Source organism: Kockiozyma suomiensis (assembly GCF_038497685.1).
Source record: "Kockiozyma suomiensis strain NRRL Y-17356 unplaced genomic scaffold V2V93scaffold_7, whole genome shotgun sequence".
Taxonomy (NCBI): domain Eukaryota; kingdom Fungi; phylum Ascomycota; class Lipomycetes; order Lipomycetales; family Lipomycetaceae; genus Kockiozyma; species Kockiozyma suomiensis.
The window spans coordinates 579627-599307 of NW_027117670.1; the positions used below are offsets into that span (position 1 = coordinate 579627).

General features: G+C 44.2%; 9 protein-coding genes and 1 non-coding gene across 10 annotated transcripts; 4 read left to right on the forward strand and 6 right to left on the reverse strand.

Moving 5' to 3' along the window:
* The first annotated feature begins 141 nt into the window (after nt 1–141).
* On the forward strand, nt 142–2854 carry V2V93DRAFT_370016 (Dfp1/Him1, central region-domain-containing protein). Its single transcript, XM_066910160.1, has 4 exons — nt 142–950; nt 1012–1141; nt 1196–2205; nt 2263–2854. Exons 1-4 carry the CDS (start codon nt 210–212, stop codon nt 2377–2379), a joined length of 1998 nt encoding a protein of 665 aa, XP_066765796.1. The 5' UTR covers nt 142–209; the 3' UTR covers nt 2380–2854.
* On the reverse strand, nt 2704–5003 carry V2V93DRAFT_370018 (cytochrome P450). Its single transcript, XM_066910161.1, has 4 exons — nt 4304–5003; nt 3596–4244; nt 3321–3530; nt 2704–3258 (listed from the first exon to the last, which is right to left on the reverse strand). Exons 1-4 carry the CDS (start codon nt 4643–4645, stop codon nt 2867–2869), a joined length of 1593 nt encoding a protein of 530 aa, XP_066765797.1. The 5' UTR covers nt 4646–5003; the 3' UTR covers nt 2704–2866.
* Nucleotides 5004–5087: 84 nt separating this feature from the next.
* Nucleotides 5088–6189, reverse strand: V2V93DRAFT_370021 (uncharacterized protein; the record flags this gene model as incomplete). Its single annotated transcript, XM_066910162.1, has 2 exons — nt 5518–6189; nt 5088–5466 (listed from the first exon to the last, which is right to left on the reverse strand). Coding segments are annotated over exons 1-2 (692 nt in total), but the record flags the coding sequence as incomplete, so codon positions are not given.
* Nucleotides 6190–6322: 133 nt separating this feature from the next.
* V2V93DRAFT_247334 (uncharacterized protein) lies at nt 6323–7725 on the reverse strand. Its single transcript, XM_066907108.1, has one exon. The coding sequence runs from the start codon at nt 7494–7496 to the stop codon at nt 6522–6524; it is 975 nt and encodes a 324-aa protein (XP_066765799.1). The 5' UTR covers nt 7497–7725; the 3' UTR covers nt 6323–6521.
* Nucleotides 7608–10203, reverse strand: V2V93DRAFT_370025 (uncharacterized protein). Its single transcript, XM_066910163.1, has 3 exons — nt 8928–10203; nt 8415–8864; nt 7608–8361 (listed from the first exon to the last, which is right to left on the reverse strand). The coding sequence occupies exons 1-3, from the start codon at nt 9933–9935 to the stop codon at nt 8083–8085; spliced, it is 1737 nt and encodes a 578-aa protein (XP_066765800.1). The 5' UTR covers nt 9936–10203; the 3' UTR covers nt 7608–8082.
* Nucleotides 10204–10311: 108 nt separating this feature from the next.
* Nucleotides 10312–10401, forward strand: V2V93DRAFT_t37. Its single transcript has one exon. It is a non-coding gene; the product is annotated as a tRNA-Phe (tRNA).
* Nucleotides 10402–10464: 63 nt separating this feature from the next.
* On the reverse strand, nt 10465–13380 carry V2V93DRAFT_370026 (uncharacterized protein). Its single transcript, XM_066910164.1, has one exon. It carries the CDS (start codon nt 13051–13053, stop codon nt 10654–10656), a length of 2400 nt encoding a protein of 799 aa, XP_066765801.1. The 5' UTR covers nt 13054–13380; the 3' UTR covers nt 10465–10653.
* Nucleotides 13381–13461: 81 nt separating this feature from the next.
* Nucleotides 13462–15827, forward strand: V2V93DRAFT_370028 (calponin homology domain-containing protein). Its single transcript, XM_066910165.1, has 4 exons — nt 13462–14082; nt 14139–14255; nt 14315–14435; nt 14494–15827. Exons 1-4 carry the CDS (start codon nt 13721–13723, stop codon nt 15745–15747), a joined length of 1854 nt encoding a protein of 617 aa, XP_066765802.1. The 5' UTR covers nt 13462–13720; the 3' UTR covers nt 15748–15827.
* An 11-nt stretch (nt 15828–15838) lies between these two features.
* Nucleotides 15839–17055, reverse strand: V2V93DRAFT_359030 (WD40-repeat-containing domain protein; the record flags this gene model as incomplete). Its single annotated transcript, XM_066908078.1, has 6 exons — nt 15839–16218; nt 16275–16342; nt 16402–16664; nt 16722–16769; nt 16829–16957; nt 17017–17055. The coding sequence occupies 6 exons, from the start codon at nt 17053–17055 to the stop codon at nt 15839–15841; spliced, it is 927 nt and encodes a 308-aa protein (XP_066765803.1).
* Nucleotides 17056–17336: 281 nt separating this feature from the next.
* V2V93DRAFT_370035 (uncharacterized protein) lies at nt 17337–19633 on the forward strand. Its single transcript, XM_066910166.1, has one exon. The coding sequence runs from the start codon at nt 17717–17719 to the stop codon at nt 19283–19285; it is 1569 nt and encodes a 522-aa protein (XP_066765804.1). The 5' UTR covers nt 17337–17716; the 3' UTR covers nt 19286–19633.
* Nucleotides 19634–19681: the final 48 nt, after the last annotated feature.

A 19681-nucleotide genomic window follows, 5' to 3' on the forward strand; every position in this document is an offset into this window, starting at 1 on the left:
CTATCACATTTGTCGCGTCCCACGCGTCTTATAGTCCAAACCCTACTCAACGTAAACACAAACAGGCGTTGGGAGGGCAACGCACGGATTTTGGCCCCCATTTTTGGTGTCTCAGTTCGAGAGCTCAGAATCTTAGATCCACGAACACAAACAAAACCAGATTCCACAGCAACCTGCGCAGTCTTTCTTTGTGAGTGCATTCAGTTAGGATGTCGTCCGCCATATCCAGGCAAAATTATCCTCCTTGCTTTGGTGCCACTATCCGCATGACCGCAGACTCACTTGCTCCCTCTCGGCGCGTGCACTCACATTCCTCCCTCAAGGACGCGGCCATCACAGCAACCGCATCTATCTCGCCCTCATCAGGCTCGCACAGCATAGCCATCAGTTCTTCGCGTGTGCAGACTGCAGAGCATGACACTGCTGAAGCGGACGACGATGAGGATATGGAGGACGACGACGGAGCCGACGACGAACGGCGCGATCGTCTAGAGCTATCTTACAACGACGCACACGTGCGTCGTCAAACTGCCTCTGTATCGCCTTCGCGCCATAGTGTAGCTTCTATGCAACTCCATACTCAGTCTTTAGCTTCTGCAGCTCAATCTCGCAGTATGTCTCGGGTTTCATCGTCGTCACATGGTCGATCCGCTGCGTATGTCAACACAGCATCGATCTCTGGGTTCAATGCTAAAGCTCGAGAAAGAACTGGTAGCCAGCTACACGACCGGACAGCTGCTGTCGCCAGAGTTGTGCTTGCTCGTGAACAACGACAGCAGCAAGCCTTGCGCGAGCAGCAAGCTCAAGAGCATGCTGCTGCTGAAGCAGAGACTATCAGACAATGGCAGCGTCAATGGAAGCGAGTACTATCCACAAGCACTTTTTACTTTGATGGCATAGAAGATCCCACCAAGGACCGTGCTAAGCGCCAGCTGATGGGCTTTGGATCGGTAAACTTCTTACCTTCTGACTAAATATTCGTCAGTCCTCGGTGCTAACTTTGTATTGTAGACTATTGAGACCTTTTTTCATGGCGATGTGTCGCATGTCATAACGAATCGACCACTGGCAGCTACTTATCCTGCTACTGATATAATTTCGCAAGCAAAACAGCGAACGATGAAATTATGGACTTATGATAGTATGAATTACCGCCAATCTAAACGCTACTTCAGTACTAACAAATCCTATGTAGAGCTTCTGCGCTTTCTCTCACACTTACAAGAAACTCCCAGCGCGTCAGTGCATAATGCGGGTAACAGACCAGCTGTGGTTGCCAGTGAAGCTAGCAACAATCTTACGCGTATGCTACGTGAAGAGAAAATTACTGGACCGGCGGATAGTGATCCACGCGCGCGTAGAGAGGACTTCCATTACTTCAAAGGGCCATATTTCCTAATTCGAGATGCTACTGGCCAGTATCGCCCAATAATGGTTCGCGAATATCAGAAAGTCGCTGACCCAGCTCTCGGGGATTGGCCTCAATTTCGTCTCTCAGGGCCGGGGAAGTGCCCATTTGTGATGGATGCGTCAGTATATAAAAATAACGGCGAGGCAACGCAACCTCGCCGCACTACAAACTCAGGCTCTCGCCACAAGCGGACAGTGACTACGGAGATGGAGAGTGCGTCTACGTCCAAGGGTACGTCGAAAGCACGAAAATTAGCAGAGGATGATGAAGCCGCTGTTGCTGAACCAGACGGAGGAGATGAATCTCACAAAATCAAAGTAAGGCGTGAAGTTACCCGCAATACGCAACTTGCTGCCTTTAAGGAGCCTCATGCTAGAAAGAAAAGCGCTTTGACGCCGATTCGTATGACTTCGGTCAGAGCCAACAGTGGTGGTACGAAGAATATAGAGTATCGCGTTGATAAGAACGCGTTGGCTGCTACCGGCCGCAGCTACACTGCCCGCATGTCTGCTGTCTTGGGTCATGAGATGGTTGCTACCGGTATAAATATGTCTAATCAGACCTCGGGCATCCGATCTATGACTCAGTCAGGAGGGCCAAATAACGGTCTTGCGAGTGCTGTATCTCATGCGCAATCAAAGGAGGTTAACAGTCTAAAGAGGAAAGTATTTGAGAAGAAGAAGAAACCGGTTGCAATTCCTCAAGCTAGTATCAAACGAGACTTAGTCTCTGTAAAGGAGGTAAAACCTGGATATTGTGAGAATTGTAAAGATCGATTCGACGACTACGACGAGGTATGTACATCCTTTCTGATCCCTATTGGCGTGTATGTTTTGCTAATGTTAATTTAGCATACAAAATCGAAGCGACACCGAAAGTTTGCTTCTAATGACGACAATTTTAGAGAAGTCGATGAATTGCTGATGAAAATCGTGCAGCCGCTTCGTTCCGAAGTATCTTTTATTTGAAAGAACAGGATAGCGGATAATTTCCATTTTTACTGTATTATTATTCTATGACCAGATTGCTTGAACCAATATTTATGACGTCCCATTTTAGCGCGTCTTTTGCATTTGCATTTAATCGTTTCCAGTTCTATTGAGGATTGAGGATTGATTCAAATTTTTTATTACCTCACTACTAAAGTCATATTCAAAATTTGATTTGCTCCATGCTAATTTTTTTGGATGGAAGCTTAAGAAAATTCATTCTAACTGTTTACTTAATGGCGAGGAGTACTGTATTTTCGTTATTTATGTCATTATGGAACAGAGCGCTTCCGACGAGAAGGCCATCGCAGAAGATTTACGGTAGCGAAGCATGTGGGAGATTACCGTTATATACTTGCTATACTTGTTTGTTTTTATTTCGCAAAAATTTCGTTAGTGTATAGAATTTGACCACATATGCATTGTTAGATGAACGAAAATACAAATATCCAACATATAAATCATCTTAATCGTATTCTGCAAGTCTTGTGACCTTTAATGGTAAACCATCGGACGGCTTGCAAGTAATCAAAAAATCCTGAGGCACGACTTGATTCTTGACTGCTTCCTCGAACTTGAATCGGCTAATGAACGCAGATAATATGCACTTGATTTCTAGCTCAGCCAGACGTCTTCCAAGACACGAGCGAGCACCGTGAATAAATGTAGACATTCCATACGTATTATTTTTTGCGGCTGGCGTATCCCACCGATCGGGATCGAAGACGTCGGCATCGGGACCCCAGAGTTCTGTGGATTTGTTGAGAGCTTCGATGGAGATTTGAACAATTGTGCCCTTTGTGATAAGAACTCCTTCAATATAAACATCCTCAATAGCTTCTCTGACGGTCAGAGGAACTTTAAGTAAAGATTAGCTTCAGATTTGTTCAAGTAAAAAGAAATTTTGATTAAATACGTACTCGGAGAAGAGTGACGAAGTGTCTCGCGGAGAACGTTGTTAAGGAACTTAAGCGCGTCCAGCTGATCCGCATCAGTCATATCTTTAGTACCTCCGGGAAAAGCTGCGCGGATCTCATTACGGAGACGATCTTGAATTTCCTGATTTCTGGCAAGGTTTAGTAGTGCCCATGAAACGGCGCCAGCAGTAGTCTCGTGGCCGGCAAGAAGAACTAGAATAGTGTTTTTTCTGTTAGTATTGTTGATAGGCGGTAACAGTTTCACACTAATTGCTCACTTGTCATCAACTGGTTCTCGATTTCCTCGACGGTCCACTTGTGCTGCTCATCTTTCAGCAAAATGCTCAAAAGATCACGATCCTTGCCTTCAACTTTACGCTCGTATACATCGTTGACCCGATTCAATAATACTTCGCGGCACGCATTTTTGAAAATAGCCTTCGAGGCATCCATACGCTTGTTGCTAGCCGTTGGCATATGTCTCCATCCAGGAACAAAAGAGTTGAGGTAGAAAAACATAGGATCCTCCTCAATGGGTGCAGAAAGTCTATGGTATGCTCTAACCAACTCATTATCCTCAGTATCAATAGCATGAAGATTCACACCAAAAGAAGTTTCGCCAATTGCATCCAACGCAAGTCTACTCAACAAAGGCACTTGAGTAAAAACTGCAGGTCCGTTGGCGGTCTTCTGATCATAAATCTCTATCATCATTTTAATTTTACTCATAAATGTTGGAACTAAAGTCTTGATATGAGCCGGCGCAAAGGAAGGATTAAGAAGGCGTCGTTGAAATTTGTGGTCTTCGCCTTCAGAGAAGAAAATACCGTTACCGATCACGGCTTTAAATCCACGAGAAACAGAGACGGGCTTCATAAATTTGTAGCAATGATTTTGCAAAATCTGACGGTTGGCCTCAACAGTTTCCTATACAGATAAAAAATTAGCCATCTCATGACAAGCTGATAAATTTGGCAGATCAATACCGCGATAATTTGATCCATGCCCATCACACCGTAGAATCTCGTAAAAGGTGTACCAGGATGCTTGCTTGCCATATCAAGACCCTGAGAATAATGATGGTTGCCATATTCAACGTAATTTCCCCAAAGCCAATGAGGATTAGGAACTGCTGGAAGATTTCTGTAGGGCGAGAAGTGATACGGATATATGAAGATATGGTAAAGACCGTACATAAAAAACGCAACTGTAAAAAAAAGTAGGAAACGGAAAAAAAGGCCTGACGGAGTCAATGGCAGACCAAAGGCAAAATGATATGCAATATCAATAGCGCCAGTGGCGATAGCCAGCGTTGTGATAAATGCCATCTTGTAGCATTCACTTGATACGGTGTCGAAGATTGCTCAAAGGTTGCCGCGCAAGTAGAGTGGCCGATAGTCGACAGTCAATCACTCAAGCAAGAGCAATAACGTAAATATAACGGATGTTGCCGACCCTGGAATCCACTACAAGAACTCAACAGGCAATTGCACACCGAATTACGAATATTTCCCAACGAAAAGAATCTGAAAGTGGCTGAACAGCACGGGCTTTCGGCAAAAGATGGTCTCGTATTCGTGATGCGATAAGCGTCCGTCGCTTGGAGCACTTATACAATGAGCCATGTCTGATTAAAAAGCAGAAAGCCTCATCAATAGCATACGACGTTTGTGCGCAACTCAGCGGATAGTTTCACTTTTCATGGTCCTTGCTACAACAGCACTGTATTTTACGATTTAATGACTGTACGTTACGAAGCTGCTTTGTGCGTTGGATTTCCCAGAATATAAATTGAATTTAATATGGATACTCGTTTCACAGTATTTCCTATTATATGAATTATTATATATTAACCTGGTGTTAGCGGGAAGAACAGCTTATTATATGTACTCAGGTGTAGTCGGTTCCAGCTAAGTTCTCTTAATTATTTCTGTTTATATCGCTTTGATGGCTTTCGGACTGTTCCTTCATAATCATCTTCCAATGATCCTCGACATTATTTCGGTGATGAGTGTTGTTCGGGTTATGTATCAAATGATGATTGACCTTGTCATTCGCATCCTGAATATACTCTGGCTCACTTGAATCACCGATACTTGTAGCTGCTGTGGCAACAATCAGCGCTAATGCTAGAAATTGAGCGTACATTCTGAAAAAGTTAGTATAATTCAGATAGCTTTAATTCTCTGGATAGGCTTACCTTGCTTGCACTACTTTCTGCGAGCTGGTCATCAATTTGTCACGCGATACCATGTAGCCTGCGACGCCCATGGACCCGAGCCATGCACCCAGGAGAAGAGACAGTCTGTGTTCTTTGCTGAAAGCAAACACTTTGTCTTTAACAGACATTCGGGAGTAATCTATACCAGTAGCATACGCTTTCTCTTTTTCTGCAATCTGATATACTCCTCTCTCTCGCAAAATCGCGTGGCGATATTCTTGCTCCATACCAACTTTTGATAGCCCCGCAAGAGGAATTATCATTAGAGCGACTCGAATAGTAGGCGATTTGTACGCTACAGGAATCATTCTCTTCACAATCATGTTAAATCCCAATCCAAGTGCGGAGCCGCCGACGAAGCCCTTGGCTAGACCTTCTAATTTCATTCGTTTCTCATAGGCTTGTCGCTGCTGGCTATCAAATGTAGTGGGATCGGCGTCTGTCATTTTTGTGTCAATGGTTGGCAATGGTATCGTTATGATAAGAGGATGCGACGGCAAAGTGGCTGCTAATATACTAAAATAATACGTCACTAGAAACTTATTTCTGTTAGAAATAAAGCAACTGAATCCGAGAAGTAGCCGACAGAGTGAAAGAAAGAGCACATTCTGTGATCATTTTGCTCTCATTGGGATTGACGCCGGTCTTGCTTCGGCGCATAGAAGTCGATTGACGTCAGATTGACGAAACAATCCTGCTCATCTCTCCCCTCCCCCTGCATAACCGTGACAGAAAATGTGCGATAGCTTTTTTGAGAAGTTCAAATCTTCCCCACCAGATTTCAGTCTAATCTGGCTACGGATTTATTTTATCTTAAACGCGAATTTTCGTGAGACTTACATATATTCTTATGTTATTACATAATCCGTCTATTTTAATCCAGCTAAACGTGTAGAGCAGGTAAATTATATACATTTGACGACAGACTTAGTCTTAACAGTAGCCGCGACAACTTCCTACTCTTCTATCTCAGTAAAGAGATCTTAACAGAACTGCTTTTGAATTCTTGCTAAACGCTCGTTGTCAAGCAACTGCTCATACCTTGGCTGTCGAATTAATCTGGCAGGATGTCGATGAGCATCTAAGAGCTGCTTCACTCGACTCAAATATGGATCAGATTGGAGGTATTGAAACGAACCAACGTTTTGAATTTTGAGCCTACTATTAAGAATTGCAGCTTTATCATTCCAGCTTCCAAATCTATTTGATTTCTTATTTGTCTCACGTACGCTAGGCTGCGACCGGATTGATTTGTGTCTCAGAAATGGCAAAGGAATCAGTTTCTTTGGCGATCGTTTGCCTTTATTCCGCTTAACTCCAGAAAAGCTGCTATTAAACGAGCGCAATGTCATTGCTGCTTCCCGATATGGAGAAGTCGGCTCATCTAATGGAGAATCTGGAAAGGCAGGATCTTCAGAAGATAAGCGGGTATTTGGAAGAGTTCGAGATAGGTACGCATAATCAGGTATCACAAAGCCACGCTCACGAACTTGCATAAGAGATCCGTGTGAAAGTCTGCTAGACCCACCAGTTGAATCATATTTCCCAAGGCCCTGTTGAGCGGGTGGTAAGTTCGGAATATGCCGTTCAGACGAGGAAAACGACCCCGGAGAGGCGTGACGGACGCCTCTGCAGACTGCCTTGTAGTGACCGTGATTATTTTCATCCCAAGCGCTCTCGTGACGTATAACGCTCTTAATTTTTCGGGTTCTATTGCCAGACGAGTTTCCAGGCGAACCTTCTAAATGGGACGTGATTTTTAACAGAGCGCGTCGAAATGAGTTTTGCCGCGCAATTATGCCCCGACTTGGATCTTCTCTTGGTATTTGGTCTTGATCAGATACGCTTATCCTGTCAAATTCTGTATACAACTCTTTTATAACACTGTCGCGCTCATTTTGGTGATGCATTGACGTCTCTGGTAGGGTGGATGTATGTTGCTGATTAGCGTTACCCATATCATCTGTCAACGAGTCAATTGAAGTAGCAGGCTTGTGTAGTTGAGTCGGCGATACCTAGTGGTACGTATATTGTTAGCTTTACTACAATAGTTCATCAAATAATGATGTGTCAAGGATCAATTTTACTGCGATAATAATTCAAGACATGAAATAGCAAATACACAAATTTTCTGCATACACACCTTTGGCCACAAACCCATCGTTGAGCAACAAATTTTACTACTGTAAAATAAATCCTTGACTATGACTGTAAAATGCAAATTTGCTCAAAGTCTTTGTTAAGGGATCGCAAAATTTGAATTGCCAGCCATGAACTGGGCGGTAGTTTGAAAGCCAACAGATCGTTTCAAGATTGCGAATTGGACTGACGTTTACAATGCGCAACACAAACATCCATAATCTTTGAGTTGCGACAGATTTGTTTAATCTTTTTCACAGATTATATTCATACCTAATTTAGTAACTGTTAAAAGTCGTGGCACGAAAATGGCCCGGCTTGCAGATTATTATTCTGTATATAGAATGAGATGCGTAGCACTTAGATGAGGTATATACAATCCGAGCATTGTGCAGCTCAATTCTATCAAACATTAGATTTCTTCTTCCTACTAAAAATGTCTCTAAACATCTCTTTGAGTCCATATTCTCCACCTCTTTTCTCCATCACGACTACCTGATCTCCAAATATACCATTTACAACTGCACCCGGAGCAGAGCGTTTCGTCAATAACGACCTACGCCCAGATCTGATAGCGTCATCACGATCTCGTAATGCATCGGCTAGCAGAGGAGCAACTTCTGCGTAACACATTTGGCGTTCACGGTCTATACTTAGATACGCTCTTCTAGCTGGTGCGGGAGCCTAACAGTCTCGGGTTAGCGATATTCAACAAGTAACGTTTAATTAGAGCATACCATCAAGTTGTAACTTCGAATGTTGTCATTAAGAGTCTTGATTGATAGTTCATGATACGATTTCTCCATATCTTCCCACTCCTGCTTAGGCAATCGAGGATGGTTGGTTTCTTCAATAATAATGTCATCAACCTCGGCTTTATCCTTTACTAAAATCTCACTAGATAACTCTACAGCGGCAAGCTGAGAGGCAGCAATGAAGCCGTCAATAACTTCAGTGGAGTCTTTGAGCTTCGTCTTAAGCAAACCCCGCCTACGCGCTTCGAGTAGCTCGGCATCGGAATATTTGTGAGCAATTTCCATTTGATCCTGTAAAGAATTAGGTTTTTCGGTTGCAATTAATCGCATAGCATGCCGTTTCCACTGCTCTCGGAGTTCGAGTCTGAAGCGGCGAATGTCATGACGAATAGTAGCTTGTTTGTCGATCCAAGGTGGCTGAATATCTTGCCTCTATGGTCATTATCATGTTAGAGAATCTTGCTGTAATTTCATTAGAGAAGAAGGGCATCTAACCTGAATGATTCTATTCAAAAAAAACTCTGTAGTATCCAAAAATGGTGACGATATGCGAGCATCCATATCAAGCTTCCCCCCTCTGGGTATATTCTTAAATTGTCCTCTTGCTCGGGCATCCTCAATTCTTTCATCGGCCAAAGCTCGCAACCCATGTAGAGTACCTGGCATAGCTCTCGGGGGTCTAAATCTTTCGGCATAAATCTTCTTGAACTCCGAGTCTTCTTCTAATTGATTAATTCCCTTTTTCTGATCTTTTTTGGACACCGGCTTGTCTGATCCTTTGGACAACGTATACTCAAGAGACTTCTCTCGAGCTTCTGATAACCTCACTGAATTTGGAAGTGCCTTAGCCATTGTTGGCATGGGAATGACAGCGCCGTTGCCGGCTCCGCCTGCTGGACCGCTTAGACGTGCTCGGCTTCCAAACGAACCACGACCATCTGAAACTCTTATCGGCCTATTCACATCCACGAGCATACGTAAAACAGCATCCTCTTGAGATTCTGTACCTGTCCACGGTTTACTATATGCTATATCTCGCGTATGCTTACTTGCAGAAGAAGGTAAACTTGCAGCAGCTATATGCTGCGCATGATCTTCTTTAAATGTTCTACCAGACAATCGCTCTTGTATATCTTTAAGCTCTTGTTCGGACATGAAATCTTCATCTGGAATGCTTTGGCCGAACGTGGAATCATGACGAACTGGTTCGGCCTCTTCTGCCAGTTGTCTCAATCGACGCGTCATATATCCAATTTCATCCTCACTTGAGCCTTCGCTCTGTGATTTTCTTGAACTCTCAGTAGCATGCTTTGCCTGATTGCTTTCATCAGCCGAGTGAGCATGGCTGTCTCCAGTACTATATCTAGCCTTGGCTGACGCCCGTGGTCCGATATCGTAATCAATCTGCCTTATCTGCCGCTGACAACGATCCGATATACCAAGCCCAGATAATCGACTATGCATATCAATTGCAGCCAGAAGTTTTCGCGAAGTCGTTCTCATTGTTGCCAGAAACTCATTACTCACTTCTTACCGGGATTCTGCAGTCTGAGCGAACGTAATTATTCTTCCAGGTGTAGTCGGGCCTGAGATGTGTTGGGACTCGTGCTGGGAGTAGTGTCGTTTAAGATGTATTCAGAGACTAAATATCACTTTGATAGATGTAGCCAACTTCACCCCGCATAATATGTCGAACTGCTTAGTTCACAATATGCTTAACATTTTCCAGTATCGTCGGAAGATATATACTAATATTGACAGATAGTTCAGCATGAATGCCAGCCAAACATTAACGAAACAAAATCCCCTAAACTGGGTATGTTTGCACATTCATTTTTACGCATAATCAGAGGGAGCAGGAACTTGTGTAGTAAAGGTTGCGGGGTTAGCTCAGTTGGGAGAGCGTCAGACTGAAGTTACACTTCGGTTGTTAATCTGAAGGTCCTGTGTTCGATCCACAGACATCGCAATATTTTTTATTTTTGCTAGATCCGCACTTTTTACGACTGTAGGGAATAGATATTAGTAATTCTATGAATCAACAAACTAAACCAAACTTCCTATATGCCAAATCCACAAATATTCAAAAATCATGCAAAGAAAAAAAATAGACCTCTTAAATGCTTTCTTGAACAGTTTTTTTTTAGATTCATATCCAACTTCCAATTATTCAATATTTTTCTTGTCATCGGCATCCGCATATGCTTTGAGCTTCTATTTTCTAATGTATCGTCAACCCAGCTATGCCAGCACCAGCTTCTTCTATAGTGCTTTTCATATTCATATCTGTAACTCTCATTTCTTCATCTTCTTCCTTGTCTTCGGCGTCCGCTTGCTCTTCAGCGTTAGTTCGAGCCTTGATTCGTTGTTCGACCGTTGGAGGACCTTCAATCCGTCGTCTCTTTTCTTCGTCTAAGATCGCGCGTAACGCTTTTCCAATCGCAGGTAGATCGCTAAGTAGCCCAACATGTCCACGGTCCGAGCTGACTTTGGCAACAACGTTAAAGCCACGCGGGGGCATTAAATGTCGCGCAGGAACGACACCATCCCCAGGAGTAAATATATAATCCGAGAAATCACCATCAATAATTCCACGTTCTCCATTGACACGGGCGCCGCGCACTGTCGGAACGGTAGGGCCATAAACGATTGCAAGAGGTGGATAATTCACAGAAGGATCATTCACTAGTAGCGATTCCTTGAATTTTTTTGTTCGTGGTAGAATTTGCTCAAGATACGTTTTAGCATCTGAGTATGAAATATCATTCTCTTCATTTTGTAATGATCGTCTATTGCTCGACGTGCCCATTGACGTCGGCTCGAGTACGTGCTCAGCTCTTGACGATAATTGCTGATTTTGTTGATGCTGTTGCTGCTGAAGGTACTGCTGATGATGGGAGTTCTCGATCTCTTTCTCTGAACTAGAGCTTCGGCGAAAATTGGAAACGGAAGTGCTGCGAGGAGTTGGCGATGCAGCGTCGCGTATGCAGGGAGAGAGACCGTATTTGATCCAAGTCTTTACATCAAAGAAGTCAAGCCTGATTTCCCGACCCGTATTCTTATCCACAAAACAGCGTCCGTCTAGTGGTAAGAACACAAAACTGCTTCGCATTGCAAAATTGACTTGCGCTGCCAATACTTTCGTACTCAGCATCACGCTGTCGCCATGTCGAATTGGTCCCAAGATATTGACGCAACTAGAAGGCGACCCAACGTAAAGAACTCCTCTGAATAGAGAAGGGTCATGCTGCATTGCTGCATGGGCAATTATACCACCCATAGAATGTGCAATTACAATCGCACCGTTCCAATGAGGGCCTCGACGATGTTTCAGAGCAATCAGATAATCTACGAGCTCCTCTGCAAGAAGGTCGTTGGAAAGACGCCAGTCGTAACCGAAATCATGCACAGTACATCCCGAACTGGATTGCATGCGACGAACAAGTCGGCGGGAAATATCCACGGGCCCAATATGTGTCAGCATTCCATCAGCTATGATATCTCGATCCGCATGCTTTTCGTCGTAGTCCGATAGACCGAGCTCAAGGTTGATTTTGCGTATATTCAAACCGACCTTGATAGGAATCCAGACTCGTCGTCGTGTTTTTGCATCTCGTAATATACTACCACGATAGCCGCCAAGAATGACGACATCACCTGTTAAATCTTCAGGAAATCCGTCTTTTGGAGTAGAGAAAAGTTGGTCCATTGACATTGATGTTCGCAACGTCTCTTTTACCGCCCGCAGTCGTGAATTATCCATTTGATGAATATTTGCAAATTTTTTCTCATCTTCTAGAATTGAGTCCGCAATAGACTCTTCTGTAGAAGAACGCACCAGCTCAGTTCTTGGAAATTCATGTTGATGATGAAGGGGAGGCGATGATGCAGGTGAGCCCTCTTTGTCCTTGAAGATCGAAAGGGCCCGGGCTCTCTTTTTGAGAGAAATCGAAGAACGAGAAAGCATCCCCTGATGAGAAGCGTTTGAGTCGGATGCTGTCCCTAAAGAAGGTATCATGTCTTTCAGAGAGGGAAGTAAAGGAGGATGATACGAGGCAGCAAAAGGGAGGGAGAACGGAAAGATGCGACGGCCTTGATTGCCATTATTCGACGCATCGGTCTGTGAGCTACTGCCACTGCTGCTTAAGTTCTCTTTGAGCTTTGCATGACTGGCATGAGCATGTGGGCTATGGGATTCTGCAGCTTCCTCCTTTTCATGGTCGTCCTGCGTTTGGCGAAAAGTCTTCGACGCTGAATTGTGGACGGAAGATCCACCTATAATAGACTCAGCCTCAAGCTCTTCCATCCCAACTATCCCGCCGTCAGACAGTTCTGACAGACTAGACGAGTCTGAATCATCGATTGATAAAGTGTCCAAATTATAACCGGAGCTTGCGTGGATGAAGTTAGGCGACGACGGCAATGACTGCATAGAAGGCGGGCCTGCTGACGATTGCGGATGCAGTTGCGGCGCGGACTGCTCATTTACAGAGCGAGATTGAGCATGCGAAGCTTGGCGAGGGTGTGAACGGGAACGGGAACGGGAACGAGAATGCGATTTCCGAGCCGGCTCGACTATATTGCGCGAGAGCGCATCGCGAAGAGACTTGCTGAACGACATGTGTCTAAAGCCAAGGAGCCTACGAGACTGAAATGCAATAACGTGGAGGCAGGGTTCAGGTCGGGAATACCAAGTCCGGGGGAGAGTTGATAGGAAGAACAGGAAAAATAAGTTTGTAGGTGGCGGACACCAGCTCGCCAGCAACCCCGGACAAATCTCGAATTTTCGGTCCGATATCGGCCGCTTGTCTGCTCAAAAATACAGCAACAACCGACACCAACTGCGAGCTATCTGGTGTGCTTAGACTGGCAAGCCGCGCTTCTACGTTATATTAAATCAGCCCAGCGGAATACCAAACTTTTTTGCTCATCTCGCGCAGGAACCTTCGGAAGCCGAGCGTGCCCAGGAAAAACAGGCACAGCCGAATACGCAAAGCTAAGCGCGAAACTTTAATATCTTTTGATGGCTTAGACAGTGTGGCTGAAAAATGAGGCGGTGTAGAGCTGAAGGCGCGTTTTGTTTACTCTTTGCCTGCTGCCACATCTCGGCACTGCGCTGTTAGATTATTGTTCTGCCTCCGCTATAGCCTCCCAGACGAGGCGGACTTTTATCTTATTGCTGTTTCTAGATTGTAAAGTGCGAGCTCGATACTGTTTTTATTTTCCTTCGCCTAATCCACTAGATACATTTTTGAAAAACCGCGTATCCTTTTCTTCAATCAGACGCAATGGCGCCTCCTATTCCCGCCTGGGTCGCGACCCAGAACAAAGCCTTTCTACGATGGACAAACTCCCACCTCGAACCGCATTCTATTTCTCCAGTAACTTCATTTGAAACTGACTTTTCTGACGGTGTCAAGTTAATCCAACTTTTGGAGATCATCGGCGACGATAATCTCGGCCGTTACGCAACGCGACCAAAATTGCGCGTGCAAAAGGCTGAGAACGTGATTATTGCGCTTGAATATATAAAACGGAGAGGGATTCAGCTTTACAATATCGGTGCTGAGGATATTGTCGATGGCAATATCAAACTCATCTTGGGACTGCTGTGGACTTTGATTCTGAACTTTTCCATCTCAGAAATCAAGTATGTTGTTCATAGTTCGCTTTGACTCTCTTCGGAAATATACTCACAAAGATTAGTGCCGAGGGTCATACTGCTAAAGAGGGTTTACTTTTGTGGTGTCAACGGAAGACTGTCAATTATAGCGATGTCAACATTACCGATTTCTCGTCGAGTTGGAATGACGGTCTTGCATTGTACGTTATCTGACACATTTCACACCGATGCTATACTAACTACGACGTAACTTGCCCAGCTGTGCACTTTTAGATCGTCATCGTCCAGATTTGATTGATTTTGAGAAACTCGACAAGACAGACGCTAAAGGCAACATTGAACTTGCACTACGTCTCGCGTCTGAAGAAGTCGGCATCCCAGTATGTTCATTTTCTCCTTTTTTGCATATTTTACGTTGACGTTACTTACGTTATAAAGCAACTTCTTGACGTTGAGGATGTGCTGGTAGCCAAACCTGACGAACGTTCAGTTATGACGTACGTCGCGCATTGGTTCCACGCATTTTCCGCTCTAGATAAGATCGAAACCGCCGGTCGGCGAGTTGAGAAGTTTGTTGAAGTTATGTCGTCAAGTATAGACTTGCAGCACTCATACGAGGACCGAGTGAACAGAATACTCGATGAGATAGCTGGTCAAATAAAAGCATGGCAGAAGGCTTCGTTTACAGGCACGTATTCAGATGCAAAACAGCAGCATATAGAGTTCTCGACGTACAAGACGAGAACAAAGCGAAATTGGATTGCCGAGAAGACCCAAATCTCATCCATGCTGGGAAACATCAAGACTAAGCTTACTACCTATGGCTTGAGAGACTATTCGCCTCCTCGCGGTCTTGGACTGTCTGATCTAGACGGTGCTTGGAAGCTGCTTCTGCAGGCGGAAGCGGTTCGATCAAGACGAATAAATGAGGCAATTAGAGATATCAAGGAAGATCTGAGGAAAAAATTTGCCGAGACTGCGAATACCATTTCTGAGAAAATTGAGGCTGCCTCTATTGATTTGATTTCACTTGATGGTGAACTTGAAGAGCAGCAGAAGCTAGCAAAACAGATTGAGGGTAAGCTAGAGCCGGCCGAAGCTTTACTCGGTTCGTTGAAGCGCTTAATGGAGAAACTTGAGGAGGCAAAAGTTGAGGAGAATGATTATACAGTATACTCATACGACGAGCTTGAGTATGAGTTTCAACTAGCAAAGGAGGCAATAAACAAGAAGCTTGCTTTTATTGAAAATCAGATTGTGGCGCGGAGCATGACGAATTTGACGCCGATACAGCTAGAGGAATTTGAGTCTGTATTTAGATATTTCGACAAGCGTCAACAGAATTCACTTGAAGAAGTCGAATTTGCTGCTGCGCTTGCTAGTTTAGGACTTGTATACAGCGAAGAAGATATGCATGAAGTGTATGACGACGTGCGCGAAGGTGACCCCGCGGTGTCGTTTGAGCAATTTATTCGATTTATGGTTGACGTCACCGAAGATCAGAATACGGCCGAGCAGGTTTTGCAATCATTTATGGAGGTTGCGGACGGAAAGCCGTACGTGACCGAGTTTGATTTACGCAATTCACTCATTCCAGATGGTATGATTGAGCAGCTAGAAGGTATCATGCCAAAATATGAATCTGAAGAAGGCTTGGATTATGTGCAATTTATGGAAAGGCTCTGTATTTGATGAGATTGGAATTTATAGCGTTCGAACCCTAGCGCTATAGCGATAAATTTTTGTATATACAATAGATCATTTTTCGAAGTGTAAAATGGTATCACTCAGAATCCCAAACCTGAATTACACCCAATGTGCTACAACTGATCATCTGTGCCCGCTTCGGATGATAGGCTACACAACTAACTACATTCTTTGACTTTTCACCTCCAGCAGTTCCACCAGCAGGAGCCAACAACTCGTGCACAACTCTTCCTGATAACAATTCCCAAGCATAAATCTTTCCGTTTTCACTACCGGAAATAATATAGATGTCGTTATCGCCAAAACATGAGCGGATGCGATATTCAGAGTTTGTATGGCCGGTAAAGGACTGCAATAGGGAACCGTTTGATTTGTCGAAAAGACGAATTTTGTTATCGAGGGAGGAAACCAGAAGGGTCGCAGAGTCTGTTGAATCTCGGATTGACGTTACCGGATCTGTATGTTTATATTTTTAGAGCTGCCCAGAGTGAAGGAAAAAAAGTGACACATACAGCCGACTAAATCTTCTTGAAGTTGCCCTTTACGCAAGTCATATACGCGCACGTAGCCATCGACAGATCTACGAAGAAGTCAGCAACCCGCTTTGATTCAGCATATAATATTCAGCAGCACACGCACCCAGTGATGATCTGATATCCAGAAATCTGCACACTAGAAACGGAATCTCTCGCTTCTTCCAGGACTTGAATAGGCTTTTGCGATGTGGATTTGAGATCCCATAATCGGACAGTGGTATCGTAAGCCGCTGACGCAACAATCGATGCGTCAAAATTGAAATCTACGGCGTTTACACGCGATGTGTGACCTTGTAAACGACGCGTAATGGAGCCTGTTGTTACATCCCAAAGAAAGACTGCACGATCACCACCGCAGCTCACAAACTGTGTTGACAAAGTTAGTTGGGAACTGTGTAAGAGAAAAAGAGTGAGGGAGTGTACTTTTGCGTTATCGTGTGAGACAGATATATCGAGTACTTCATATCCATGCTACACAACCACAATTAATCAACGTACAAGAATGAGACAAAACAAGCAGACTGAATTACCCCCTGATATGCCTTAATCAGTTTTGAAGAATTCGGATTCCATAGTATGATCTGTTTATCCTGACCGCCACTCAGGATATACTGACCGGTATTATTGTAGGTAACCACATGTACTGGCCCGTTATGTTGCTAATATCCCACATATTAATCAAAAATGTCACAAACCAGAAAAATAAAAAATACTCTACCTTTAGCGGAGGAGTTTTTGCATATATTGGAAATGGCATCGCCTATGCCTTTGCACAAGCCGAATGCTCTTGTTCTTACGCTCTTGAGATATCATCCATGGGGCTTGTACTGTAGAAATTATATGCATCTATAGTTTGTAAGCCGCAGATATGGCAACTTGAAATAAGACTTGTATCAAGTGTGCTTCTGTTGCGAATGACTTATTGATTAGCAGGAAGTGCAAAAATGCATGCAGTTTATAGCCTAATCTTGAACCAACCAAAATGTTAGATTCTACAAGCGAAAACGGAAAACGGGGCAAAGAGCGTGCTCAGATTTGAGATCAGAGCTGCAAGCTGTCAGTAGCACGTGCTTCAACGGGCTACATACTAAGGCGCCGCGCCGTTTGCATTAACATCAAATAATACGACAGTGATGTCGGAGGCGTGCGCAGACGGTAAGGTCTATTTTTGATGATCATAAAACAATCTCGACTATAGTGCAAGATTTGGCAAAACTTGGGCTCTGTGCAGCAATAAAATACTAAAGTTAGACGAGCTTTGTTATCTGAAGTGGCTTGGTAGTCTGTATATGGGTTTCTTTGTTTCATTTTGCTGTGCTCGTGTGCCTTCGGGTTCTTCTCTTAACGCGTAGGACGGCGTCTATTTTTACAGGTCCTTTTTTTGTTTTCATCATAACCACATACGCACTCTATTCACGATGACGCCTCTGTCCATCAGAGGAAAAAACTTACTAGTTCGAGCAATAGCTGTGGTAACTGTTGTAATCGTTTTGTTGTCTCCGACGAATCGAATACGACAAACATCCTCGTCTTTGGAAGTTGAGAAAACTTTCTCCGATAAAGGCAAGCAGCCACCAAGAGAAGAGGATAAATCATTTCAGCCCATTGTCAACACATACTCTGACGCGCAAGATCATACCGATCAAGTGATCAGCGAGATCCATCAAGCGCTCGAGATCACTGAGGAAGATGGCGACCATCAAGTCGTTGACGCCACACTTATTTCGGCGGGACATATTGTTCCAGATTTGCCAGATTTACCATCCATATCATTAGATTCTGAAATGTCTGCACATACGGAGCAGCCGCTGTTTGCCGACACGAGAGTTGCACAAGAGGTGCCAAATGGTGCCGCAATTGAAGCCGCGAAGACGTTCGCCGAGGATAGACAGCGAAGGGTATATCTCGTCAACTCGCCTCGATATCATTATGAGATTGTCCTACCGGTTCTAAATATTTTTTCTGTGCTGGATAAAGTGAATTTGACACTATTTGCACACCACTCTGGGTATGATCGATTTGGAGTGCGGCCATGGCTGAACCATTACTCGATGGACAAACTTGATTTGCGAGATATTAGTACTGTCAGCAAATATCACGACACAGTTCCTGATTTAATTTTTTTGACATCGTGTGCGGAGGACACCAAGGCTATACGTGACAGTTTGACGCATTATTTGGAAAGGGGGAGTAAAGTCATGTGTATAGTGCACGAGGCGCAACGGTGGAATCTAGACGACCCTGATGGAGAGCGGTCGAAGTACAAGGAGGAAATTCGCTTCATGACGCCGTGGATCAAACAGGGCAAATGGGACATTGTGACTTTGTCATCAAATGTGCAAGGCTATATTCGTGAGAATTTCCCGTCATATTTCAATACGGGCGACACAGTAAAGTACGATCCGCCGATTTTTTACCCGGTGTTTCAGCTTCCCGAAGCACGAATCCTACTTGAGCGCGAATGGCCTTTTGTGGCGATGGTAGGAAAACTTGAGCCATGGCGAAGAGACTACAACAAGATTTTTACGCAGTTTGAGAAGTTTGATCCACCATTCAACTTGTCTTTGATTGGCAGCGGTGAACCACTGAAAGTGCCGGACGCGATTAAGGCCAAGGTCAGGTTTGAGAGCGAACTTGATTTTCCTGATTTCTTTAAGGCGGTGTCACGGGCAGCAGCTGTTGTGCCGTCGTTTGCGCAGGTTGATTACTTGATATCGCAGGCTTCTAGCTCGATAGCGACATCTGTGATTACGGTTACGCCGGCTTTGATGACGCAGAAGATGTTGAGCGCATATTCCTACGTGACGGAAGATGTGGCGTGGTTACAAGCAGATGAGGAGACAGAGATGGAGGCTGTCGCCCGAATTGCTACAATGGGTCCAGATGCATGGTGGGCGCGCAAGGAACGACTGGCTAGACGGCGGGATGAGTTGATATTAAAGAATGTTGATTTTCTGGGAGACTATCTTAAGCAGCTGAAGAAATAGAATTGGAAGGATGTGACCATTTTTATATGATGAGCTTAATTTGTGAATAGAAAGCGGTGCGGATGTAAAATGCGGCCGCAGCTAAAAGCCATTTTTGCCCTTGGCGCCTCGAAATGAGCGATGTGTTTATGTATAGCGTGAATGTAACATTGAGATGCTCAAAAGAAGCATAACAATACATATTGCAAGAACAGAAGGTGGAGTTCGGCAGAAGCCAGATGGAGTGGTGTCGGTATGTCTGTCACGATCGAAAGTTTTGGTTTATTACAAAATACAGCGCCACAAGGAGTGAGAGAAGTACGGCGAGGTAATTAGGTTCTACTATAATATATGCAGTATCTAAATTCACTGTATAGTATCCTATACACTATACAATATATAGTGGCTTGCTCATGA